This window comes from Salminus brasiliensis, chromosome 2 (genome assembly GCF_030463535.1).
Source record: "Salminus brasiliensis chromosome 2, fSalBra1.hap2, whole genome shotgun sequence".
Taxonomy (NCBI): Eukaryota; Metazoa; Chordata; class Actinopteri; order Characiformes; family Bryconidae; genus Salminus; species Salminus brasiliensis.
Window position 1 is genome coordinate 22,326,429 of NC_132879.1, and position 27,182 is coordinate 22,353,610.

Sequence of the window (27,182 nt, forward strand, 5' to 3'; positions counted from 1 at the left end):
TTAATCTGATTTTCTTGTTTCTATGTAACTAATTTGTATTTCTTTCATTTATCAGATTTAGTTGTTATTTATATATAATTTAATCATTGTTTAAGATCATTAATAATTTCATTATGGGTTCAAGTATGTATGTATAAATAAATATCTACTTTAAAGTAGTGGGAAAAAACGTTCTGTTTATTAATTAGTAAAAATTGAGCAGAATGCATTTGAATTATTTCAAACTCTCCCTTTTATAGCAGAGGCATTGTGGTATTTCTTTACTGCAGGGGTTGATTTAAGCTGAATTCAACCTCCACATATAACCCACATGTGGCACTGAATACATGCACACTGAACACATTAGTGATAAGGGCTGTGAGAACAGTCACCTCAGCATCTGGGAAGTCAGGGTTAGGTTGGTTGAATGGCACCTCTGCCATGTTAGTCCTGGAGATTGAACCAGTGACCTTCCGCTCCCAAGCCTGCTTATCTAACCTTTAGGCTTCCATAGGGTGGCCTAAATTCACTTGTAACCTATATAGCTCTGCCCCTCTTATTATCATTGTCAGGTACTAATAGTTCTGTCTCTGAGGTTAACCTGGCATAGACATGGATTGAGAAGAGACTGCTGTAAATGCAAGCACATGGACTAAAATAAAGACACATGGTGATAATAACAAAAGGGGTGGGGCTAGCTACTAATAACACTGGATACAGTAAGGAAAAGGCGGAGAAATGGGGAGGAGGCAAACAACAGGGACAGAAGCACATAGCCAGGTCAGAGAGATGAAAAGTTGAAGCATGAGGTTTTATTACTGACACACCCTGCCCATCTCTACATCTCAGTGGGAGACTTTTGGCCTGGTAGTAGCTCACAGTACCCAGGCAAGATGCCATTCTGGGTGGCTGCCCATGTCGTCCACACCTGCAGTGGCCGTTTCTTTTTTCCCCCATGGGAAAAATGGTTTCGGACGGGATTTCATAAATTGCATAAAATGTCTGGTCTGAGTCGTCACACATTATATGTACAGATTTTGTCCATTTTGTCCACCACAACAACATCCACATGCACCTGCATCTACATGTAACCATTGGTCAAACTGCTTTTCACCAGGGGGTAAAAATGGTCTAATGTAAATGTAAATAAACACAAATCAGTTTGTGGTTCTGTTTCGCTGGAACCACAAAGTTGATCAAATATTGGTTCAGAGCTCTTAAATCATCAAATCAATCACACACAGAGTTAAAGCCTGCTGGACACACCAGGAGGACTGTGTCTAGTGAAATAGTGGATCCTTCAAGAAAACCTTTGTCTAAATTCCTATGTTTTTTTTTAATATTGGCATGAAAATGTTATTTTTTTTATGTAAAATTAGTTAGTAAAAAAGTAAAACCCCTTCAATATTTTTACATTAATTTATTTATTTTACTTAAGCACTAGGTGGCGGTAACGGAGCCGTGTCAGCCAGCGTGGAGAAGAAGAAGAAGGAGCAGCGCCTGAGAGGACTAGCTATAGGAGACCATGGTGACTAATTTGTTATTTTATGTTTGATTTTCTTTGTGGGAGACTTGTTCAACATTTCATTTGCCTTCTTGATGCTTCGTGTGAAGATCAGTGTGTTGTGGATCCATAGTGTCTTGGTTTGGCGGTTTTATTGGTGTCGGCTGTAGCAGTGTTAGCTGAGTTAGCTGAGAACTGTCATTAAGTCTCTCGCTCCTCTGTTCTTTCAGCGGTTCCGGTTTTGTGGAGATTTGGACTGCCCGGACTGGGTGTTGGCTGAAATCAGCACATTAGCACGAATAGTTGAGTAACTTAACGCCTTTCATGTAAGCCCTGTCTGTTCACATACAGATCACCCCTAACACCATGCTCAATTTCTCTCTCCTCGCTCCTCAGTCGAGCGTCAAGATGAAACTACTCTGCGTTCAGGTTATAAAAGACCTCCTTGATGAAGGCATTGATGTAAGTGTCCACAAACGCACACACACACATTTATTCCATGGTGTATGCTCTCTGGATTATTGACTGTATAATGATTTATTTTTAGTATGACAAAGTCTCAAAGTTGACCACTGATGCCAAATTTGGTGAGTAGTGTTGTTGTTGTTGTTGTTGTTGTTGTTGTTGTTGTTGTGGTGGTGGTGTATGTTTGTTATGACAGACATGATTATCTTAAGGACTATGTGTGTTTGTGTTCCAGAGAGTGGAGATATTAAAGCCAGTGTTGCGGTGCTGAGCTTTATTCTTTCCAGTGCTGCAAAGCATGACGTTGATGGTGAATCTCTGTCCAGTGAACTTCAGCAGCTAGGCTTGCCCAAGGGTAAGATCTGGAACTGAACTGTTAAAGAAACAGTTATCATGTTAATATGATGCATCCCTTGCCCAGACATGTCAGCTTGTCAAGATCTCATGTGTGCTTCTTTAGTTCACAATAGTAGATGCAAGGCTTAGACTGTCACCAGTCTCATCCAATAATAGAATTGGATATCTCGAAATGACTCGATTGGTCCCGATAGTGACAAAATTAGCTGGATCTAGTATCGGATAATTAGTATGATCCACAGGACCGCTCCATTCACTGAACCCGATTCCCGTACTGCTGGTATACTCAGAATCAGAGTATCTTACAGATGTGATGCACAAATCATAGCAAACAGTAACTGTGGTGCCTTTGACCTGTCATCATCTCTCAGCGAGTAAGGTAGTCCAGGTCCAGGTAGTCTTCCATATAAGGATAACCGAGAAGGTATGTGATCTGTATTGTGTATCGGCCGATGAGTTCAAACTCGACCTCAAGAACGACTTTGTAATTAACTGACGCCACTTTCCCTAAATGCATCTTTGTATTGCAGCTATGTGTGATTTTACTTTTGGGAAAAGCCTGATTAGTTGGCTTACATGTGCAGGATGGGTACTCCAGGGCCATGGTTGGAAACCACTGCTCAAATTCAACCTTCTCAACATTGTCTCTACTTACTGACATGTACATTTGGTTCAGCAGTGAAGTGGATTTAAGATAAGATAAGATAAGATAAGATAAGATAAGATAAGATAAGAGTCCTTTATTAGTCCCGCAGTGGGGAAATTCACAAATATTATTATTATTATTATTATTATTTGTGTAGAGATTTGTATTCGACTACCTTACTGGGTGAGTGATTGAGTGTGTATATTTTGTAGAGCACACCACAGGACTGTGTAAGTCCTATGAGGACAAGCATGCAGCTCTGCAAGAGAAGCTGAAGGAGAGCAGTCTACGTTGTAAGTATCGCGCACTGTGGGAATGAAACTACATAGACTGGACATAATCTCAAGTCATAATTGCATGCTGCTGGTTGCCTGTCAGTAAGCAATTGCTGAGAAGTGGTGAACCTGTGTGGCATAAATGGTCTTCTTCACTGTGTGTTCAGTGGGTCGTTTGGAGGCAGTGAACTGGAGGGTGGACTACACTCTGAGCTCCAGTGAACTGAAGGAGGTGAACGAGCCCACGGTCCAGCTTAGGCTCCAGGCTCAGCACCCAGAGTCTGGTTCCACAGAAACAACTGTAGTCACTGTCAGTGCAGACAAGTTCAGAGTGTTGTTAACAGGTAAGAATGAGCATTTATTGTTGTTAGACTTCTTTTTTTCCAGTTTTGGATATTTAAAGATTTTAGTTGTTGGTTTAATTGGTGTATAGAAGTATGCTATTAATTAATCTGTATTAATCTATATCCTTTTGTCTCTTGCTTTTTAGAACTCAAACAAGCTCAAGCTATGATGAATGCACTGCAGTGAATCAACCATGCATTTTCCTTATATAAAAAAAACCCCCTGATAATTATAATGAAGTATTACTGTGCAAATGTTTCAGGCACCTTAAACGGTTACATTTAAAAACTGTTTATTGGGCTACTAAGTGTTTAGTTTAGACAAAAAGAACAATAAATTACAATAAATACAAAAAATACTCACAAATAATGACATTAGTGATTTTATGTGTCCGGGCCATGGTTGGGAGACAATTGGGCTTAAAGGCATAATGCAGATGTACTTGTATTAATTGGAGTTATTATCCACAATGATTGGATGGTAACTACATTCAGGTGAGCTGCTGGTGGGAACAATGTGACAGTTGGGATCATTTAAGAAGAAATTTGAAGCTAGACATTATTGTAATGTAATATGTTTTTAAAAGTCAGAAAACACTAATTTCATTGATCATTTATTTAACACAGTTTGCCTAGATGCCTAGAAGACTTTTGCACGGTACTGTATACTGTATAATACAAGTTTTCTTTCTGTCGTGTAATTATTTTATGATTGGGACATCTGTGTGAATGAATGTGACATTAATGTTCTTTGGCGCATTAGTAATATTCAGTTTTGTACAAGTAGGAGATGTAGGCTATATAAGTAATTCAGAATGTGAATATATGAAGCTGTCTTGCTAAATGTATAATATTGCTACAAGCATCAAAGCACCCGCTTGCATCCATGCTGATTCCTTCAACCAGATTCACTGTGTGTGCTTTAAAAAAACATTTTGTACATTTTTGTATATTTTTATTAATGTTTACAAAAATAAATAATCTAACTTTCAGCATTAAGTTCTTTATGCTGGTTTCCAGAGTGTGGCTTTATTTTGTAATGCTGTTTATGTCAGAAGATCAAAGCTTCCTGAGAGCTTAATAGTTAAATGGAAAAATAAAACTACAGCTCCCGTCAGCCCCTGCGCTTCCGTTTCGTAAACATAACCGCATGATAATACAAACAGAGCTCATCTTGCAGCAGGTAAGTGTGTAGTTTTCTACTAACGTTAGCTAAATCTTAAAGGAGGTGTTATGGAGCACTGTCTGTGATCTGTGAGGCTATAACAAAAGCAATGTGTTGCTTTTCCAGAATTAACTCCGTACAGCTAGTGCTAGCTAGCTCCTGTTCACGTTAGGAAGCTTGCTCTGCACACTGAGAGGCTGCTGGACTCTTGTGTAACAACTTCGCATCGCCCTTTTGACCTGGCACAGGAAATTATGCTGCACTCATGAAAACTGCGAGCCAGGATTTTTCAGCCACCTTAAAGCGTGCTCGCAGATCCAGCAGTGTGAGGACAACTGAGCGCTTCCTGGAATCTGGCGCGTGTTTGGCTGCAGTGCTGCGAGCTGGCTTTTAGGCTGGCGTTAAAATAGTTCCTTGATTAGCGATTTATTTATTTCTATGTATCTAGATGTAGTTATGTATGCTATACGATAAAGTTATGTTAAAATAATAAAGCATGCGGCCCAGATAATTAGCTAAATGCCGCGCGTTTATAACCGTGTAGTAAAACAAATATTCGCATTTAGCGATTTCATACACATAAAGTTACGAAATAAGAAAATTGCAATTTTGAGAACTGGGATCATCCCAAAAACAGGCCGTGGTGATTCCGTGTAGGCCATTTGCCCCTACAAGTAGCTGGTGAGGTGGCTGTTTGTTTGTTTGTTAATGAATGAATGTCCAGAAAGTCCATGAATATTCTATAAAGTTATCCCATTAATACAATTTTCTGTGATCACAAAATAACACAAGTTGTTTCCTCATTATCCTGACTTTTTTCTTAAGAAGAACAAGTCTGGATCATGAGTTGTGATGGTGACAAAAAAAAGCTTATCTCGAGATCATGAGATGTACATTTATGATCTCAAGAAATCAACTTTTGCTGTCAAACATTGTGATCACAAGCTGACTGTACAGAACAATATAATTCATGACCTTAAAAAATAGTCTTACACTGACCTGTGCTAGAAAGAATGGCTTCTCTGTCATTGCCAGTCCAGGCCTGACCTGCTGCTACTGCACTCTGTAACTTTGGTGAAGCTGCACAAGATGAGAATTGCATAACGTAGCGTAACCTAAGTCATATTTGTGTGAAATGGGGACAGGGGGCTTAGCCCAAATCTCCATGACCGTTCTTACCTCAATACATTTTAATTGTCTTGCTGCCTCACCTCTACTCTTCTTCACTCTCTTGCTCGTTTGAGGTCGTTTTCACTAGTTTCTTGTTGTTCTCCTCCTTGTCTGTCCTTCATGTATGTCCTTCTTCCTCTCTCTCTATTATCTTGACTTTCTGTTTAATGTCTTTGTTCTGCATGTTTCTGCAACTTTCTACATTTAAATGCTGAGAGCTATCAGAAATACTGCAATAACTGCTCAAATTACTGTCAAGCATCTTCATTCAGTCCACTCCATCTTTGCTCGCTCTCCACTAGCTTTTCTTCCCTAAGTGCACTCTTTCCTTTTATACTCCCTTTTAACTGGAGTTGCTCCTTCCCTTCTAATGTTAATAAAATGCTGTAATCTAAGTTTGCTTAATCTATCTACTATCAGCACAGTAACTGTGCTATCTTTAACTAACTTCATTACATTCAAACTATTGTAGATATCTTTAGATGTGTGAAAAGCTATTTCCTGTTTCTTAGTTTTACATTCATTTTCACACACAGTACAGTAGGTTGTGATCACCCACTCTCGGTGGACTCGCCTGAAACAACATCTTTCTGCTGTTCACCAGTCGATTCTTATATCCATAGTTACTTAGCTACCTACTGGCAAGCTTGCTCACTAAGATGATCCACTGAACAACACACAATACAACAGATCAATAGATTTGAGGGGGAAATTATTTAAAAAGTTTGATTATTTAAAAACAAATTGAGGCTTTTGGAGAAAACATTCAGGGCTTCAGCCCTATAACCCACCCCCTGCTCCACCTATGGTGTAAACTCCCATAATATTACTTTACCTTGTTAGTCCATGTGCTTCTTTCACTTCAGATGCTGCTTCTGTATCTCTCATCTTTGCAAATGCACATTTACACCATTTATGTGAGTGGTGTAAAAGAGAATTATGGTCATTAAAGCATACTGCTGCTTTAATGACCTGTGAGTTCTTGTCAGATTTGATGTGTTTTTTTTTTACCCATAGTCTCCAAAGGACAATGCCAGAGGGTCCCGAGCTCCACTTGGCCAGCCTGTTTGTGAACAAAGTGTGTACAGGTGTGGTTTTCACTGGAGCTGTTGCCAAGTCTGAGGTCAGCAAAGGACCACAAGTGCCCTTTTCCAGCGATGCATATCGCATCAGTGCAGTGTCCAGAGGGAAGGAAGTTTGTCTCACACTCACGCCCATCAAGAGTGACACGAAAAGCAAATTGAAAGCAGAGGAAGAGCAGTCGCCCATGGATGTGGTCTTTCGTTTTGGAATGTCTGGTTATTTCCGTTTCACAACTGTGGAGGACCTCCCAAAGCATGCCCATGTTCAATTCTACACCAGGGAGGACCCTCAGAGAGTGCTGAGTTACGTAGACGCTCGCAGATTTGGCAGCTGGCAACCTAATGGGACCTGGCAACGAGACAGAGGACCATGTGTCATGTTTGAGTATGAGCGCTTCAGGTAGGGACTGCAAAAGTTGGTAGCCACAGTTACCGAGTTCAATTGCACTGATTTTTTAAAAAAGCCCAAAACAAAACAGACTGTAATAATAATAATAATAATAAGAAGAAGAAGAAGAAGAAGATAACTCAGACTAGTTTAATGTGAAATGGTACATTCAACTGATACTTTACAGTGATGGTGTTGGAAACTGGAGGTTGCCATGTCTAAAACATAATATAGACTTTTTTAATGTCCCAAACCCCAAGTGAATCCCCAAGTTTTTATTAAAGAATTTTAGATGTAATGTTAACAGTGGTAAAATAGTGTTAAATCTGAAAGCAAAGCAAAGTTCTGATTGCCTTGCAGCGCCCTACTTGTACCTCTCTACCATGGTTGAGTTTACATGACATTTTTTAACAGATTTACCTTGAACCACTATCTCAGCCATCAAGGAACATAATTATCCATAGCTGTTTCTATAGGCTGATAGCTTTCTGTGGTTCCTTTAAAAGGTACCAGGATTCAGGACCAGTCTGAAAGACTGAGCTTAACCATTTACTTATACAGAAATGGCCAAACCCGTCCTTGAATTCAATGAATAAGCCACTATATGTATTATCATGCTGATACTGCATTTGGTATGTTCTCTTCCTTTCAGGCAGAATGTTTTGTCCAACCTGTCAGACAAGGCATTCGACAGGCCCATCTGTGAGGTTCTGTTAAATCAGAAGTACTTCAACGGGATTGGGAACTACTTGCGAGCAGAGATTCTGTACAGGTACTGACTTCATTGCTCGGTGTCCACTGAGACGCCTACTTCATTAGTTATTTCCACCGAGAAAAATACGTAATGGTTCTCATTCTGACAAACAACTTGGCCACTTCATCACTGAGATGCATGCATTGACCCATGTTGCTGACAATCTAGACCTTGAACATGTGCAGCTTAGATTTGAGAACAAAGACTCATTTTTGTCCGCTCCCATTTCAGAGTAAACATCCCTCCCTTCATTAAGGCAAGGACTGTGCTAGAAGGACTCGTGCCAGAAGATCAAGACGCAAAGGATGTTAAACAGGCAGGGGCAGAGGTAGAGGTGGAACTATCTCTGTGATAGAAATGATGGTCATGTGCTTCTTAACAGCTGTGTTCTTTCTCATGTTCAGAAGTGTGATGCAGCTGGGAAGAGGAACATGAAAACTGAGAGTCCAGACATCCTCTCTCTCTGTCACACTGTGCCACTGGAGGTGATTAACCTTGGTAAAATATGCCTTTTGTGTAATCTTTGTAAGAGTGGGAATGTGTGTGTGTATGCATAAATTAACCTAGTTTATCTAATCAATCCTTTATTAAAGTAGACTAGCTGACAAGCTGGAAAGTCTGTACACCCCTTTCACCCTCTCCACGTTTTATGTTAAAGACTTATTCTACTAATTGATTGAGTTCACAAAATCTTACACAAAATCAAAATGTAAAATATCATATGTACACAAGTGTGCACACCCTTTGATTTGATATAAGGTGCATTTTGTTTTCACCAATACTGCTCGAGATGTTTCTACTACCTAATTAAAGTCCACCTGTTGTAAATTCAGTTCATTGGATATTATTGGAGATTGACAACAACTGCCTATATAAGGTCTCACAGTTGCCAGTGCATATCAGAGCAAATGTAAAGCCATGGGGTCGAAGGAATTATTGTCAGACTTCAGAAACAAGATCGTGTCAAAGCATGTATTTGGAGAAGGGTACAGAACAATGTACAGGTCCCAAAGAGCACAGTGACCTCAGTCATTCATAAATGGAGGAAGTTTGGAACCACCAAGAATCCTTCTAGGCCTGGCCAAACTGAGTGATCGGGAAGATAGGCTCTGGCCAGGAAGGTGAGCAGGAACCCGAGGGTCACTGTGACACAGCTCCAGTGTATGCTTGTGAAGATAAGAGAACCTTCTATCCAGGCAGTGCTACATAAACCACACCTTTATGGTGGAGTGGCCAGACAGAAGCCACCCCTTAGTAAAAGGCTTAGTAAAATCCGCACCCAGAAGCTGCTTAAATCATGAGAAACAAGATTCTCTGATCTGATGAATCTAACCTGAACTTTTTGGCCTGAATATCAAGCATGATGTCTGGGAGCAAACCAGACACTGTTCATCTCCTGGCTTATGCCATCCCTACAGTGAAGCATGGTGGTGGCAGCATCAGGATTTGTGGATATTTTTTTACAGCACAGCACTCAAGTAAAAAAAAAAAACTAGATATTGGTGGATCTAAATAACCTAATTTTGTCAGTAAAACAAAAACCGTCTGCAATTTAATAGCATTTTTCTATTGCATAATTATTAACGATTGTGTGTAGATGTTTGGGGCAAAAAATTAACTGCATTGTCAAGCAGACTGTTTGAGACTCAAAAGCTTCATGCAATTGAAGTCTTCTTTACCTGAAACTGTATTAACATATATCTGAGCATTATCATTTTATTAGTTGTTCTACAATCTTTTAGGTGGAAAAGGTTATGATCCAGTGAAGGCAGATTTTACAGAATTTGAGGCCTGGTTGCAGTGTTACTATGTGGATGGGATGAACTCCAGAACTGATCACAATGGAAGAACCATATGGTTTAAGGTGATTTTCATAAATTAAAGATGTATTAGTCTCCCTGCCCATTCATACTTCAAATAAATTGTGAAATATGTAGAACGTAAGTTTAGCAATTACATCATCATATGTGCATTAGGTGCCTGAGAAAACCTGTTGTAAACACTCTCAACCACCATCTCCTCACTTGCCCATTACTCCACCCCCATCTCAACTCCCCATTACTTCACCCCTCATCTCAGTCTTTTTTGCTAGAAAAACATGGTTTCACCACTAGAAGTGATATTTATTGAATCTTGACTAAAGCACCTTTTAGATCTAGTTATAGGACTTCATAATTAATAACTAACTTTCTCATGCTTTTTAGGGTGATCCTGGACCAATGGCACCTAAAGGTAATTTACTAAGTAGTTGTTTTTGTTGTTGCTGACAAACAGAAATCTTAGTCAATACTGATCGAAGCTACTGTTCACTATTTAGGTTCCAAATCTTCCAAGAGTAGAAGACGGAAAGGTGAACACGACTACACGAATACAACAAAGGTGAGCTTCACGTCCTTCATGCAGTAACTTGCAAGCAAATGTATTTTGCTGCACATGTACTATATCATTTGTCTCTTCAGGCCGCAAAAAAGAAGCGGACTGGGACCGTTTCAAAGGAAAAGCCTCTGAAGAAAGACTCTGGAACAGTAAAAATGGAAGATGATGTGCCAAATAGACGGACCAGCACCAGAAGACAAAATGGGAACAAGAACGGACTTGATGCAGAAAAAGCTGATTGCAACAAAAAATCTATAACACGCAAAAAGATCAGCGTCACAGGTGATTTTCAGACTTAGATTTTTCATTTATTTTCACCACTTTAGTCGAAGTAACCAACATTACTAACAGAAATCCTTTCTGTTTTTTGGTTTCTTTCAGGGCCCCAGACAAGCAAGACTAGGGGCACAAGAAGGCAGAGTGGACAAGAAATCAACACCACAGTTAAAAAAACAACTAGATCTCGGAGGAAGAGCAGTACAGCAGTTTAAGAGCAGATTTTAAAAGTGGTCTACATGTTAGATATTAGTAAAAAAGTAGTAAAGATGACCTACATTTGGTTCTATGAAGAACCATGTTTGTATTAGAGATGTGAGTGTATAGGACATTTAAAATTTAAAGTTGGAACATTACACTTGATGTTTGTTCTTTACGCTCAAACATCTCTGTTAGAAAATAGTTATTTTTCAAAAGTGGTTCTTTGCTCAAAGAACCATTTGAAGCACCTTTATTTCAGGGCGAAACTGTGCAGTAAGAGAGATGCTTTCTTGAACAAATTTCCAAAGCATCAGGAAAGCTGAAAAAGGCTAACATCAACTATGGTGTGGGACCACTGATACGGTTTTGTATTTTTATACTTTAATCTGTCTATTAAAGCCTGTATCCTGCCTCATGAAATGAGATTTGTAGTTAACATGTTTATATGATTTACAAAACACTGCAGACAATCCTTCATTTAAAATGCTAAAACAATTTATTAGTAAAAAATTAAAAACCATTACAGAAATTCCAAAAGCAAAATTTTACATTATAACATTTAACACAATATAAATATACAAAAAAGCATCATATTTACTATAAAAGTATCCTTTTAAAATGTCACCAGCCAGCCGTTCCATGCTCACTGCAGTTGTAACAGGAGTGAGGTGATCTGAAAGGGTTTAAAAGTAAGAGAGATCTCCGAACCAGCCAGTACAGCAGGATGAGTGGGATCAGGGCGTTCCAACAGGTCACAGCTGCAGTCAAAAGAGGAAAGCTGTATTGTAGTCAGTTGTAATGGATTTACTGACTGATTTCTAATGGACTAAGTGTAATTCTCCCAATTTACTAAAGATAACCTGGATTGAAAAGTCATGTGACTGTAACCAAAACAGCATAGTTTGAAGCCAAATCCATTGTAGATTTCATTGCCATGTCATGAGCTTCTATAACTACAATTACTAGGGGATCACTGGTTTACGGGGCAGTTGCATAAAGGTTAGAGAAGTGGGCATCGGACCAGAAGGTTGCCTGTTCAGTGCCCTGGACAGGCCGAACATAGGAGGTCGGGAAGTGACTGCCTTTGAGTAAGGCGCATTACCCCTCTAGCGCTGAGGTTGCTGCCCACCGCCCCAGGTGTGTGTTCTCACTGCTTTTATTCACTAGTGCAAGTGTGTGTTCATTAAAAAAAGATTAAAGATAAAGATTTCCTTTACTTGAATTACAGGATTCTTGTCAGATTTATACTGGACAAAACACACATATCTTGTTGGTGACCACTTAAAAAGTACTTTAAAGGGATGCAGTATGCATCTACACTAATAAAACTTACTGCCAAGCCTCTTGCACTGGAAGGGAAGTAGACAGCACTGCGGATACGCTGCTTCCATGGGACTCATACAGGCGAATGACAAGAGCGTTCTTCCTTCCTTCAGCCTACAGGAGACAGAAAAGCAGATTCAGCGCTAACAGGTAGGAAACTAACAGAAGTCACTGTAAGGTCATTTCCAGCCTACGTACATGCTTCACCGTTTCCAGTATGACAGCTGATGTATTTAGAGTGAACGCACTCCGGGGCTGGGCAAGTTTGACATCAGGAATCAGGTGCAGCGGGAAGTTCAAGTTGTATGCATGCTGTATGACTGACGCTTCCTGGAAAGAGCCTGTTGGAAAGCCATAAAGTTCCTTATATTTTTGCCTATTTACGGTTGGATCACAGTGTTCTTTCCCCCTACACATTTCAATGGGCCCACCTGCATGTGGCATCACTGCATATGTGAACTGATGATGTCCCATGTCAGCATTGGCATCAGGAGCTTTTGGGGCTCGTAATCTGAGGGCAGTTATAAGCAGCAGTATAAACAGGTGGAATGTTGAGTCTTAAGAGCATAAAATATGCTGATTGTGTGATTAAGTGTTTATTCTTACAAGGATAAAGTCATGACGTTCTGATGAACGGAGTAGCCATATTTGCAGTCATTTAAAAGAGCCACGCCAAAACCATGCTCTGAGAGATCAGCCCATTTATGGCCCCAGACCTGTAGGTTTGAATTTAAAATCACACATAAAAATCTTCAAATTCACATACAGTGCACTTCAAAATTCTGGTGAACATGTGTCCCTTAATAGTAGAAATAGTAGATCGGACCAGCAAAAGGCAAGAAGTTAAAGCTCAAACACAAGATTATTGTATTAATTTTTACATTTTTAGAAAAAAAGGGCAACAGCACCGTGCTCTTCAGGCACTCTCAGGGACCTTTTATGGAGGTCTTAGATCTTTATTAGCTTGTTAGGGCTATGGCTTTCTGACAATCATTGTTAGAGAAGGCCAGATTAACAGAACAAGAAATTCTGACAGGGTTTGCCCAAAAGCATGCTTGCCACGCTGTAAGTTTTAATCTTGCAACTTTATATAAAATATTTACCATTATACAACCTGTACACAATGTATTTGTATGGCTATATATTCTATATGCACCTCAAAGCGAGCCCAATCCCAGGAGGTGTTTCTGTGTGTAGGTCTCTGCAGGTGACCAAACTGGATCTCATAGGTGGCATAGGGACTTCGCACTTGCACAGGAAACTCCACCTTCAGAAACTTATGGGCCTCTGCCCAGTCCACCTAAAAAAGAGAAAAAGAAAAGTCCATACATAAGGCTTTGCTCTCAATTTCTGAGATTAACAACTTCTCAGTTATGTTACAGTTTACTGTGTTGCCCTTACTTTTGTTTGGAACTTGATGTATGGGCAGTTGGCATCTAGTATAACCTCCTGGGTTATGCTGCTTTTTCCACTGATTCGTAGGGAAAATTTGACGCTACCTCGCAGCCCACCAGCGTTCACCACTTCAACAGGTTGGGTCATATCCACTACTGGCTTCCTGAAAACAGAAGGTGTGAGACCTGCACTGTACAGCACAAAACAAACCTGTAAAATCCCCTACAAGTAGTATCTGGTGATGTGGTGTGTACTGAAAACAGTGTTATGTGAGAATTGGTCTCTCTTGCTCCTGGGCTGCCCCTACAGTTGCAGAGTGTATTTGACTTCACACCACCATCATAAATACAAATGCTTGAGCTCCCCCTCTGGACAGCTGTACATGTGCATATGTTGATAAGCTTAAGTAAATAGTTACAGAACAGTCACCATATGAACGGACACAGTAATATCATACGACTGTAAATAAATTTGACTTAGGTCTTGCAGTGAGCGGTCTTGTGCCTGCTCTAACAAAGTTTAATAGCAGCCAGTGCACCCGACCCAGAGTGGCAATGATAGAGACACCATTCTCTTGTTTTACTGATCAATGTACCATCAAAACAATTCTGAAGCTTTAACAAAAGGGTAATTTTACCGACCTGGTCTGAAGATGGTAGTCCATCACATCCCATGCGTCCCAGTACAATGGAACATCATCAAACACCACAAACTGGTTTCCAAAACAACCCTCAGATATGGTCTCTCTATAACAAAAACAGAATGCAGAGGAACGTCATCTGCAGTTTGATAAGGACATTTGGTCATTTGGTATGACCTACAGTTGTGGAGTTTACTTCACCTTTACACCACCATCGTTAATACAACATCATGCCTTGAGCCCCCCCCCCCCAGGATTGTGTGTACATCTGACTCAGGTCTTGCAGTGAGAGGTCTTGTGCCATTTGGTATGACCTTCCTTTAGTTTAATATTGTAAATAATGTGTTCTGTGTTTTTGTTACCTGTCATACGTGTTGCTCCCACCAAGACAAATTCCTTGTATGTGCAACATACTTGGTGAAATAAAGAGATTCTGATTCTGACCTTACCTGTTTGTCTGCACTAAAAGCAGGGACACCAAACGACCCATGTTGTCCAAGACAGCCCGCAGGAGGCCATTCTCCATCTGGACTGAACCATCAGCCTGCAATTGAGAAAACCAGGCCTCAGATCTCTAGTGTGTAGGTGAAAACAGTAGTTTGTTGTGATGGAAAAATGTATTTCAGAACATAATACCTGCACTGTTACTGACACTGTAGACGCAGACTCAGCAGACGCAGTGACTGGCGCTACACCCACACAAGGAGCCTTCACCAAGGCTAAGCAAAACAGGTGCAGAGCTGATAAGCCTCATTAAACAGCACTGCTTGACAATCATACATCATCTACTCTTTCATTTTAAGTGAATAAGCAATTCAGCCAGTCCAAATACAAGGTCATGTGAATAAAGGTTCTCATTGTCTTAGCTTTCAACTACCTAGTTTGGTCTCAGCGCCATCTTCGTTTAATGCTATGACTTCGGTGCGTTCCCAGGGGAGTGTGTTGAGAATGGCAGTACTGGAACCCACTTCCAAACCGGGACTGGACCTCAGCGCATTACAGGCAGAAAGCAGGAGTCCAGATCCTGTCTTTTCAATCTCTTGAATGCAATACAATTAAAATACACTTTCAGTGACTTATTATGTAAAACAGTTACTTAGGTTTAACTTATTGTTTTCAATTACCAACCAGGAACATTGTATAATTGAGATTATAGCTACAAGCAGCCGTGCAGTAGAGCCCAACCAATGATATCAGCCAATATTGGCAATATTTACTGATATTACAAAAATGCAATGAGGACAGACAAAAACCTTGAACAGCTCTAAAACCCTGGGTCCAATTATTTACCAACAGTTTAACTATAGTAAATAAATAGTAAGACCATTTAAATTGCCATTTAAACACAAAACAATGACTATAACAACACAAATATGCAAAATGCGTTTGAACCTGACAGCAACTGTTTTGAAAACCACCACCAAGTCATAAACATAACATCGATAACACCAATATGATCCGTTATCAGAAGTTGTACCCCCCTAAAAGTCACAAAAAGTCCAAGCACTCCAAGTAGTGCGGCTTGGTGTAATTAAGATTTACCCTTAAGATTTACCCTGAAAGTTTACCCTTATAATATTCTAGCGCATCCTCTACCACCATTTCAATGCAGCTGCCAGGAATGACATCATGGAACTGATTGAGCAGAAGCAGTCTGCAAGAAAAGAAGCACATAATGAGATTCATGAGCTTTTCAAAACATTCGACTGATGCCAGCTACAACGGTTCAGTGAAGGACTCACCTCCATAATTTCTGGAGCTCTTTTGTTGGGTATGAGAAACCTGCTGTTTGACAGAGAGCTAGGCAGCTGGCCACCTCAACGTCATGCAGAAGAGCCTCACACCGACGGTTTCCCAGCTTTATCTGTGACACAATTATACAGTTTGGTCACTTTAACTCACAAGACTGAGAGAAGCAGGAACTACAGTCAACAGTTCTTCTAGTAGAGGGCCAGAAACCTTTGCCTGTGTGGTATAAGTGCCATTGTGCAGCTCCAAGAATAGCTCACCAGACCAGGTACACAGTAGGCCTGAGTCAGCCTGGAGTTCAGAAAACAGTTGATCTGGGCTGGACATATGGACCCTGACAAATCAAATACATGTACCAGTTCAACTGATTTTCAGTCAGAACAAAAAAATAAAAGTGACAGTAAAAAAAATAATCTTTCAAAATCCACAATGCTAAATGCTACTATTGTCATTTGTGCAGAGCTGCACCCAGTACTTTCCTGTTTTCAAACAGTATTATGCCTACTCTAGAGGAAACAGTATTTGAAGAAGGAAATGACCTGGGGAGACCATCTGAATCCTGCACACGTTGCAGTCGGTCCAGCATCAGCTGGGTGGGACCACCACCTCCATCCCCAAAACCGAAAAGCACTGCACTGTGATTTGCACGCCCCTTGTCTTTGTTATTCTTGGCTGTGTTGATTAGCTGGAAGACAGACAAAGTGCAAGGAGTTCAATTATATTCTAGCAGGAACCAATATTAGTTCTTTTTAATGGAAAATGTTTGCTTACATCTTCAACTTTGCCTTTCATCTCATAAGAATTCCCAGGAGGAAAGTGAGTCAGCACCTTGGAACCATCGATACCCTCCCAAAAGAAAGTGTTGTGCTGAGAGGAGAGAAGATTCATTGTGTTTTAATATTATGAATAATGGTGAAAGTATGTGTAAAAACAATAGCATTGTTTATAGATTCAACATGAAAGAACGGTGGGAGGTCTTACTGGAAATGTGTTCACAAGGTTCCAGCTTAACTTTTGAGTGAGAAAGTGGGAGATTCCACAGCCTTGCATTAGCTGAGGAAGCTGAGCCGAGTAACCAAACGTGTCTGGTAACCAGAACTTTCATAAGGAGGAAAAAGGGGATGGACATGGCTCATTTAGCAAGTTTCAAAAGCATAAAGTGAAAGGTGATTAGCTGTGTGATTTTAATAATAAGGAAAACGGCTTTACCTCTTTGCAGTATTGTCCAAACTCTGCCTTAAAGAAGTTCTGTCCCTCTAGAAACTGTCTGACCATGGACTCCCCAGAAGGTAAGTTTCCATCCTGATTCAGAAAAATCAGACATGCACTTGCAAATGACATGCAAAACATTTTTAGTCTGTTATTGTAATAAATGCTTTCTTTTTATCACCACTCTCATGGTTCAAAAAGAATTACATAAAATAATCACCATCTCCACCCATGTGCCTCCAACTGGAACAAACTGGCCTTTCTGCACAAAGTGCTGAATCTGAGAGAACAGGCCTGGGTACCAGTCTCTCACCCACTGAAACTGCTGGGCCTATACAAAACAAACCAATACAAGTGTAGGTGTATAATACACAAGGGTTTTTTAGAGATCTTGGTAAGAATGAGAGAAATATGTACTTACCTGGGAGCAGGTAAAGATAAACTCTGGGTTTTTCTCCATCAAGCGAACTGCTGTGACCCAGCTGCGGGCACACTTCCTGATTGTCTCCTCATATGGCCACAGCCAGGCTGTAAAAACATTAACCACCAGCACTATGTGTAAATAAGTGCCATCTTCTTTCCCCTGAATGATCTATTAGTTAAGTTATTGTAAACTGGAGCTCAGAAATCACAGAATCTAACTACAATACATGCTTGAGTTGCTCTAAGGTACTGCAGTAAGACCTGAATCAATGTGACAGTGGCCCATAGCATGCGCAATGTGTTGGCTTTGGCCATTCTTCTGGCTGAAGAACTTCTGGGCAAGACTCCGGGCTGAAGACCAAGTATCGGCATTGGCTGGGTCACAAAGATTCACCATCTCATTCACTGTGAACAAAGCCTGATAGCCACGCTGCTCTCCTTCACCTAGTACCTGAGTTACAAGAGTACATCATATTATGGGTTAATTAAATGTCAATCCAGCATTTTAAAAATGATCACCCTTTTTTCTTAACCCTTAACCCTTTCTCTTACCTTAACAATGTCCACTAACATTTCAAAGTCAGTGAGAAGTTCCTGCACTTCACGATTAAAAACAACAAGCTCAGCCTTCTGAAGACTATATTTCCTGTTTGGGTCAGGGGCAGCAATCATAGAGCCTTGTCCGGCCCCAAAAAGTCCATTACACGCCAACTCCACAAACAGCGTGATGCTATAACATTTATCAGTTCAGAAAGAGCAAATAAGGAATCAGAGATTGCTGCTGGCAAAAGATCTTTATTGTTAGATTGATGCACTATTGTGCCCTTATGTGAATGGGGAAAGCGTGGGAAAACAGTAAGCCATGAGGTTCACTAACCTGTGAGGGTCACTGTCTGTCAAGCACTCAGTCAGGATGTAACTGGTCTTTTCACCATCTTTGGTCAATCCCTGTCAGAACCAATGTACATTCCATATATACATACATAGAATATACAGTATATGTTTTGTTGTTTTTGCTGTGGAAATAAATTTATATTATACAAAGCCTTTACAAGAAACACACATCAATTATATTATTCTGCAAATGTTTATTTGATAAATTTACCCACATTTGCACATGGCACAATGTTTTTGTCTTTTCATTCCAAGATCTTTAATTAAGTATTTCTTCCAACCAATTCAACGCTACCTATGGACATTTATGTAATTAACAAATGGAATTTGTACACAAAAAAAGGAAATAAAATTAAGACAAATAAATAAATAAACATTATATCTATATCATAATGTTTTATATATATATATATATATATATATATATATATATATATATATATATATATATATATATATATATATATATACACAGTCATGCCCGAAAGTATTCATACCCCTGGCAAAGTTTGACTTAAATTTACTTTTATTTAACCAGAAGTTATATTTTTGCCTTGAAACGACACAGGCATCTCCCAGGAGATAACACGATGATGTACAAGAGGCATCATTGTGGGAAAAAGTATTTCTCAGCTTTTATACACATTTGAACAAAAAGTGGCATGTCCAAAATTATTCATACCCTTTGAAAACTGTCACAGTATATGGGAACATCCAAAGTTCTATACCATTCCAAATAGTCCAAGCTGTTTTAAAGCATCCTAATTACCCTGATTCATTGGGAACAGCTGTTTTAATCAACTCAACAGGAGAAAAACAGCAGCTCTCTGCAGTTGGTTTGTGGACAGTCATGGCTAAGACAAAGGAGCTCACTAAGGACCTGCGGCTGTGCATTGTGGCCGCTCACAAGTCAGGAAAGGGCTATAAAGCCATATCAAAATGTTTTCAAGTTCCAGTGGCTACAGTGCAAAGTATTATTAAAAAATACAAGAAGTTCCGCACTGTGGAAAATCTCAGAAGATGTGGTCGGAAGCCAAAAGTGACACCTGTGCTGGCCAGGAGAATAGTGAAAGAGGTGAAGAAAAATCCAAGGATCACCACCAAGGCCATCCTGGTGAATCTGGACTCTGCTGGTGGCGACATCTCAAGGCAGACAGTTCAACGGACACTGCACACTGCTGGGTTCCACGGACGCAGGCCAAGGAGGACACCACTTCTCCAGAAAAGGCACACAAAAGCCCGCTTGACCTTTGCAAATGCTCATCTGGACAAAGAAGAAGACTTCTGGTGTTCTGTTTTATGGTCAGATGAAACAAAAATTGAATTGTTTGGCCACAATGATGTGTGCACCATTTGGCGTAAAAAAGGAGAAGCCTTCAACCCTAAGAACACCATCCCCACTGTCAAACATGGTGGTGGGAACCTAATGTTTTGGGGGTGTTTTTCAGCCAATGGACCAGGGAACTTGATCGCAGTAAATGGCACCATGAAAAAAGAGCAATACATCAAGATTCTCAACAACAACATCAGGCAGTCTGCAGAGAAACTTGGCCTTGGGAACCAGTGGACATTTCAGCACGACAACGACCCAAAACACACAGCCAAAGTGGTGAAGAAATGGTTAGCAGACAAAAACATTAATGTTTTGCAGTGGCTCAGCCAGAGTCCTGACTTGAATCCAATTGAGAATCTGTGGAGGGAGCTAAAGATCAGGGTGATGGCAAGGAGACCCTCGAACCTCAAAGAGTTGGAGCTCATCACTAAAGATGAATGGGCAAAAATACCAGTGGAGACATGCAAAAAGCTGGTCAGCAATTACAGGAAGCGTTTGATTGCTGTAATAGCCAATAAAGGCTTTTCTATTAATTATTGAGAAGGGTATGAATAATTTTGGACATGCCACTTTTTGTTCAAATGTGTATAAAAGCTGAGAAATTTTTTTTCCCACAATGATGCCTCTTGTACATCATCGTGTTATCTCCTGGGAGATGCCTGTGTCATTTCCAGGCAAAAATATAATTTCTGGTTAAATAAAAGTAAATTTAAGTCAAACTTTGACAGGGGTATGAATACTTTCGGGCATGACTGTATATATATATATATATATATATATATTGTGTGCAGAATTATTAGGCAAATGAGTATTTTGATCACATCATCCTTTTTATACATGCTGTCCTACTCCAAGCTCTATAGGCTTGAAAGCCAACTACCGATCAAGTAAATCAGGTGATGTGCATCTCTGCAATGAGAAGGGGTGTGGTCTAATGACATCAACACCCTATATAAGGTGTGCTTAATTATTAGGCAACTTCCTTTCCTTTGGCAAAATGGGTCAGAAGAGAGATTCGAAGGACTCTGAAAAGTCAAAAATTGTGAGATCAGTCTTGAAATTGCCAAACCTTTGAAGCGTGATCACCGAACAATCAAGCGTTTCCTGGCAAATAGCCAACAGGGTCGCAAGAAACGTGTTGAAAAAAAAAGGCACAAAATAACTGCCTGTGAAATTAGGAAAATCAAGCGTGAAGCTGCCAAGATGCCATTTGCCACCAGTTTTGCAGTTTCAGAGCTGCAACGTTACTGGAGTATCAAAAAGCACAAGGGGTGCGATACTCAGGGACATGGCCAAGGTAAAGAAGGCTGAAAAACGACCACCTTTGAACAAGAAACATAAGATAAAACGTCAAGACTGGGCCAAGAAATATCTTGACTGATTTTTCTAAGATTTTATGGACTGATGAAATGCAAGTGACTCTTGATGGGCCAGATGGATGGGCCAGAGGCTGGATCAGTAAAGGGCTGAGAGCTCCACTCCGACTCAGACGCCAGCAAGGTGGAGGTGGGGTATTGGTATGGGCTGGTATCATCAAAGGTGAACTTGTGGGAACTTTTTGGGTTGAGGATGGAGTGAAGCTCAACTCCCAGACCTACTGCCAGTTTCTGGAAGACACCTTCTTCAAGCAGTGGTACAGAAAGAAGTCGTTCAAGAAAAACATGATTTTCATGCAGGACAATGCTCCATCACATGCATCCAAATACTCCACAGCGTAGCTGGCCAGTAAGGGTCTAAAAGAAGAAAAAATGATGACATGGCCCCCTTGTTCACCTGATCTGAACCCCATAGAGAACCTGTGGCCCCTCATGAAATGTGAGATCTACAGGGAGGGAAAACAGTACACCTCTCTGAACAGTGTCTGGGAGGCTGTGGTGTCTGCTGCACGCAATGTTGATCGTAAACAGATCAAGCAACTGACAGAATCTATGGATGGAAGGCTTTTGAGTGTCATCGTAAAGAAAGGTGGCTATATTGGTCACTGATTTGGTTTTGAATGTCAGAAATGTTTATTTCTAAACTTTGTTATATTGGTTTACCTGGTGAAAATAAACAAGTGAGATGGGAATATATTTGTTTTTTATTAAGTTGCCTAATAATTCTGCACAGTAATAGTTACCTGCACAAACAGATGTCCTCCTAAGATAGCCAAATCTAAAAAAAAAACCCACTCCAACTTCCAAAAATATTAAGCTTTGATATTTGAGTCTTTTGGGTTGATTGAGAACATAGTTGTTCAATAATAAAAAGAATCCTCTCAAATACAACTTGCCTAATAATTCTGCACACACTGTGTATATATAATTATAAAACATTATATAATTAATGTATAACCAATAAAAAATATTTTATACACACACACCTCTGTACTATACACCAACTTTACCAGACAGGAAAACATTAATTAGCTTTATCTATTATATATATTACACAGGAAGTGAACAGTCAGGGTGATGTGTTAAAAGCAGAAAAATATTAATGAATTAATTATTAAGCTTAAGGATGTGAGCGACTTTTACAGGGGCCAAACTGTGATGGCTAGATGAATTGGCCAAAAACATCAAACAGGTCGTGCTGTCTTTTCTTGTACGCAGTGGCCAGTATCAGTATCTACTATCTATCTAAGTGGTCTAAGAAAGGACACCCTATCAACCAGCAACAGGGTCATGGACACCTAAGACTCACTGATGCGACCCATAGAGGCCCCACCTCACAACTTTCAGCACATAACGGGCCTGCTGTGAACGTCTTGGTGCCAGATACTACAGGACACCTTCAGAGGTCTTGTGGAGTTCATGCCCTGAATGCTCAGATCTACTATGGCGGTACATGGAGCCTTCACAATATTAGGCAGGGGGTGCTAGTGTAATGTACCACTGCTCAATTTGGTAGTAATGACATAAATAGACGATATACACGTCTTCTCATACATCCAGTAAAGTCTGAGCCTGTGACTTTGTTGCCCATTTATTCAAAAATCATTTACCTGAACTGGTTCTTGGTCTCGCCATACCATTCCCTCTCCATCACTCTCCCATCTCAAATGAACCTCCTTCCCTTTCCAGGCACCTGGGATCTTCATGGCTATTTTGAACCAGCAAGTCCACCATCTGTCATAAAAACCAAATGTCATGCATGAGGTGTTTCAGATCCCATTGAGAGACAGGTCAGGTTCAGTGTAAACTGTAAACTTACGTGGGTCCAAAAACATCACCAACTTGGCATGGCTGAAAGTTCTGCTGGACTGCCTCGGAGTAGGGGATGCGCTTTGCAGTCTGGAACACTGAGATGGACTCAAGTGGACAGGTGTCTCCATAAAGTCTGAAAGGAATGATCATTTAAGACCAATGCTGGTAAGCCATAAAGAAGAGGAGTCAACAGGGCCAAAGTATCTGACAGAAAAGCCACAGTAACTCTTTTCAAATAATAATAATAATAACAAAAATACATATAATCTATATATTTGTATAATATAAATATATACATATATACAGTATTTACATTTAAGGCGTTTAGCAGGTGCTCTTATCCAGAGCAACTCACTCAAAAGAGCTGCATGCATGCGCCCACAGCTGAAATGATCATTGCTTTTGGTTTTGCATTTCGAAATACAAGCTTATCCTGACTAAACACTGCTGTTAAGCATAAAACAGCCCCAGCGTTAGCTAGCTAGCTGACTTAATATAAATAAATATGAATTAATATAATAGTGCTATATAGGCAAAACAACACAACCCACCTTCCTCTCAGGTTACAGTCGGTGAAATACACATGAGAGATAAACTTCTCTGCCCGCTCCAACAGGGTCCGCCTGTTCTTCAGCACTGGTAAGTGATACATGATAAAATAACCTTATTAAAATGAATAAACTAGACTCCTGCACAGCTTTACAGTGAGATCTACTGCACTTTAACCCCCGGAAGTGAAATGGGAATTTAAAGGGGCAGTGAGCAGTGGTCTGCTGTAGGGGGCGCGCTCTGACTGCTGCTGAACTGCTGCTGTCAACCTTAACAAAGCAAATACTGAAGGGATTAAAGGTCCATCGATCACAAAAGTAAAAAAAAGTTGATATTGATAAATATAAAAAATAAAATAAATAATGTTACTACAGTTGCATTAAAGTTTTTTTTGTTTACCTTAATAAGGAATATAGTCTTTTTTTAATAATTTTTTTTTTTTACTTTTTTTTTACTTACTGTTCAAGTGGAAGTTAGAGATGCCATTAATTCGGTACAGTTTGACTAAATGTGAAATTGTAATAAAATAACATTTAGAGAGTGTTTTATTTGTTTTAGATAATAATAAGATTTATTTAAGCTCACATCAATGTATATGTCTTACTGAACATGCATATCATTTTTTTATGAAATATTATTCTTTAGTCAATCTAAAATCAATAATAGTACATTCTCAAAATAAGCAGAAGCAAAAGTTTTAGGTTATGAGCATGTTTGTGTATTTATTTAGCAAAATTTGGTAAGATCAGTTACTTTTTTGCAGACTTTTTTATGTGAATTTCCCCACTGTGGGACTAATAAAGGATTGTCTTATCTTAAAGATATGTCCTCAAATATCCTCAAAACATAAAAATCTGAAAGAATAAGTCAAATCTGAGGTGTCATAAGAAAAAACTAGCTGGTGTAAAGAAAAGTATCAGGTCGAAAACTATTGTTATTATAGGTATGACGTATTGTGCTTTTAAATAATTCAAAGTATTGAAAACCATTGTTATGTATTTATTATTAAAAATATACCATAAAAACAGTTTTCAGATTTTGTATTACTTGAGTACAGTTTATCAAATTTGACTTCATTTTGGTTAATTATCATATATTCAGAATACAAGGAATTCCTATTTAAAATGTATTTATTTCTTTTGTGTCACAAAGCTGCAACCACAATGACATTCATTTACTACAGCAGCAAACTCCTACAGACAACACAAAGCACATGGGAAGGGGCAACATATACTGCACATATGAGAAGGGTATTGTACATACAAGAAATGAGAGAAAGTGTAATGCACTGGACTGCAGTAGGAACTTTTCCATTATACATTTGTCCCATATGTGACAGATAACCATGTAAACAGTAAACCTAAGATTATTCCCCTGTTCCCCTCATGAACACATCCTAAATTAACATCTAAGCAAGATCTTTGGGTCTAAAATTGCATGTAAAGTAAGTAGTATATGAAAACAGTTTCAAAGCTGTGTTAATTTACTGTTCTTTACTGTTAAGAGTATCACTGGCTGGTGGAAGCTTCATCTTCATTCTTCAGTTCTACCATTAGAAATATGGTAGAAAAGTGGTTGACCCATGAACAACCCTAAGCTCATGCTTATTTATAGTTGAAGTGTGGATTAATGCACTTGTATCTGACCTCTTTCTGAAGCCAAGGGTCACTTCGAGAATGTCAGATAAGAGTGATCGTGGGACAGAACCGCGTGGTCAGAATCATGCTCTTTGTCTAGTAGAAACGAGCCTCCTCATGAGCATGCCCACCCCCAACACCTCTGACCTTTCCATTCCCTTTAAAAAGACGAGGACTTCAGTAGTACATTATATCAAATCACAAGAGCTCCCTTTAAGTCGACAGAGAGCAGACCCTGCACTTGAGAGCTGCTCAACACATCAGTCCAAAGAATGACAGTCCTCAGGACAGCTCTTCACTGGGCTACCTCATGCTCAGATAGTCAAAACAACACGAAAATTAACAGACAGCGTAAGTGAAGTACTTCATCATGACGTTCATGCTGATGATGTCTGAGAGCGTGACATGATGTCCCAGCTTGAACTCAGCTTACAAATCCTTTGCGACAGTGTTTGCCCGAATTTGTTTTGTAATTGTTTCTTCCTCTTGAACTGGCACTGCACTGTGGGTGACATCTTCCACCCTCTGGTTACCGAGCTCAGCTTTGCCATGTCATGACTTAGAAGTAAGTTTGGTTCCATCAGATTTTCATCTTGACTTCTACTCTCAAAAGTTACTATTTGGTGTGGTGACACAAGGCTATAAGTTTTAGATGAAAAGGTAAAGAGGTCACCTGTCGAAGACCAATAATAAACTCTGAGCACACTTTCTGTCTGGGTTTATATATATATATATATATATATATATATATATATATATATATATATATATATATATATACATGTTAATAAATTCTAGATAAAATAACAGTGTATCACATTGGTAACTGATATCTGGTGATATTTAGATTTCAAGTATATGACACATTTTTATTCAAGCATACATTTGTCACCTATTACAATGTCTGACATATATAACAAAACTTTCTTAACTTCTTAATGGAAATCAATGTAAAATGATATAATCGTAATTTTGGAACATTTCTATTTTACTTTTTATTTTATTTTCTAATTTTACATTTTGTGTAATATATATATACACAACAGTATACTTAGTATAGTATATATATATATATATATATATATATATATATATATATATATATATATATATATATATGCACTTACTAATCACACATAATCCTTTATATGTGCATATATGGCCATACATCAGATTTCCGTCTATTGAACTGTATTCCATACATTTTCTGCCAAATATGCCTGTCCTAGTAGTTCATGTCCTGTATGCTTGCATTTCTCAAGCTCTAAAACCATGACCAGATGAAGAGAAAAGTTTTTAGACCAAAGTTAGCATCCAAGCCACTCACACAGTGGCACACTGTACCTAATCTATAGGCACATAATCTACCTAATGAGAGTCTATACTATGCAAAAGATGTAAAATGCTTAGTTTTGCAAACAGCATGACAAAATAAACCACAATCTACCACAAGCCGTGCTAGATTCATAGAGTTCACAGCATCTGTAAAGTATAATGCTACACTATTACTGCACAACAGAAATGATAAAAATATTAATAAATGAAACACTTCCAGCAGTATCATTTTTATAGTTCTACTTTGTACAACTTCCTTTCAAATGGAGCTTTGAGCAACAGCTCTATCTTTGAATACACTGAAGGTGCATTCTGTTCAGAAGGATCAATGGGTGTGCATGGGAGTTTGCCTCATGATTGGCTGGGGAGAGCAGGTTGAAAGGTCAACCCACATGCAGGCGAAGAAACAATGAGCCATTTCTGTGCCACGTTCAGTGGGAATGAATTGTGTTCCATTTGCATGAAGCCCTCTCATTATTCTAATCGGCGGAGCTGCACAATAGTAAATACAGGGTGGAACCGCCC

The 27,182-nt window shown here is 39.4% G+C and overlaps 3 protein-coding genes across 6 annotated transcripts; 2 read left to right on the forward strand and 1 right to left on the reverse strand.

Moving 5' to 3' along the window:
* The first annotated feature begins 1,428 nt into the window (after window positions 1-1,428).
* On the forward strand, window positions 1,429-4,577 carry commd4 (COMM domain containing 4). Its single transcript, XM_072673678.1, has 8 exons — window positions 1,429-1,507; window positions 1,714-1,785; window positions 1,880-1,945; window positions 2,031-2,070; window positions 2,184-2,303; window positions 3,164-3,244; window positions 3,394-3,570; window positions 3,717-4,577. Exons 1-8 carry the CDS (start codon window positions 1,505-1,507, stop codon window positions 3,755-3,757), a joined length of 600 nt encoding a protein of 199 aa, XP_072529779.1. The 5' UTR covers window positions 1,429-1,504; the 3' UTR covers window positions 3,758-4,577.
* A 127-nt stretch (window positions 4,578-4,704) lies between these two features.
* neil1 (nei-like DNA glycosylase 1) lies at window positions 4,705-11,402 on the forward strand. Of its 4 annotated transcripts, none has more exons than XM_072670770.1 (10): window positions 4,705-4,753; window positions 6,923-7,387; window positions 8,028-8,147; window positions 8,361-8,457; window positions 8,534-8,627; window positions 9,872-9,993; window positions 10,334-10,361; window positions 10,447-10,508; window positions 10,589-10,787; window positions 10,887-11,402. In XM_072670770.1, the coding sequence occupies exons 2-10, from the start codon at window positions 6,936-6,938 to the stop codon at window positions 10,994-10,996; spliced, it is 1,284 nt and encodes a 427-aa protein (XP_072526871.1). In that variant the 5' UTR covers window positions 4,705-4,753; window positions 6,923-6,935; the 3' UTR covers window positions 10,997-11,402. The 4 variants fall into 4 exon arrangements, with proteins under 4 accessions (XP_072526871.1, XP_072526878.1, XP_072526864.1 ...); XM_072670777.1 differs by lacking the exon at window positions 4,705-4,753 and adding an exon at window positions 5,013-5,416; XM_072670763.1 differs by lacking the exon at window positions 4,705-4,753 and having other exon boundaries at window positions 6,402-7,387; window positions 8,361-8,445.
* A 57-nt stretch (window positions 11,403-11,459) lies between these two features.
* On the reverse strand, window positions 11,460-23,857 carry man2c1 (mannosidase, alpha, class 2C, member 1). The gene is made up of 26 exons (XM_072670744.1): window positions 23,688-23,857; window positions 23,144-23,269; window positions 22,935-23,058; window positions 18,599-18,669; window positions 18,274-18,451; window positions 17,983-18,172; window positions 17,720-17,826; window positions 17,519-17,629; window positions 17,299-17,391; window positions 17,071-17,187; window positions 16,861-16,956; window positions 16,629-16,774; window positions 16,300-16,423; window positions 16,083-16,204; window positions 15,909-15,994; window positions 15,218-15,379; window positions 14,977-15,059; window positions 14,790-14,884; window positions 14,342-14,446; window positions 13,707-13,863; window positions 13,462-13,605; window positions 12,912-13,021; window positions 12,737-12,816; window positions 12,504-12,646; window positions 12,316-12,419; window positions 11,460-11,740 (listed from the first exon to the last, which is right to left on the reverse strand). Exons 1-26 carry the CDS (start codon window positions 23,786-23,788, stop codon window positions 11,626-11,628), a joined length of 3,090 nt encoding a protein of 1,029 aa, XP_072526845.1. The 5' UTR covers window positions 23,789-23,857; the 3' UTR covers window positions 11,460-11,625.
* Window positions 23,858-27,182: the final 3,325 nt, after the last annotated feature.

Bases quoted from the DNA above. Each gene is read 5' to 3' on its own strand.
- man2c1 (XM_072670744.1), bottom strand. From the start codon at position 23,788: ATGTATCACTTACCAGTGCTGAAGAACAGGCGGACCCTGTTGGAGCGG. The intron at 18,173-18,273 runs GTAAGAGAAAGG...CTTGTAACTCAG, and splicing joins TGTTAGTGGACATTGTTAAG to GTACTAGGTGAAGGAGAGCA. The intron at 14,447-14,789 runs GTAAGGTCAGAA...TTTTTGTTATAG, and splicing joins CTTTTAGTGCAGACAAACAG to AGAGACCATATCTGAGGGTT.
- commd4 (XM_072673678.1), top strand. The intron at 3,245-3,393 runs GTAAGTATCGCG...CTGTGTGTTCAG, and splicing joins GAAGGAGAGCAGTCTACGTT to TGGGTCGTTTGGAGGCAGTG. The intron at 3,571-3,716 runs GTAAGAATGAGC...CTTGCTTTTTAG, and splicing joins GTTCAGAGTGTTGTTAACAG to AACTCAAACAAGCTCAAGCT.
- neil1 (XM_072670755.1), top strand. From the start codon at position 6,873: ATGACCTGTGAGTTCTTGTCAGATTTGATGTGTTTTTTTTTTACCCAT. The intron at 7,388-8,027 runs GTAGGGACTGCA...TCTTCCTTTCAG, and splicing joins TTTGAGTATGAGCGCTTCAG to GCAGAATGTTTTGTCCAACC. The intron at 9,994-10,333 runs GTGATTTTCATA...CATGCTTTTTAG, and splicing joins GAAGAACCATATGGTTTAAG to GGTGATCCTGGACCAATGGC.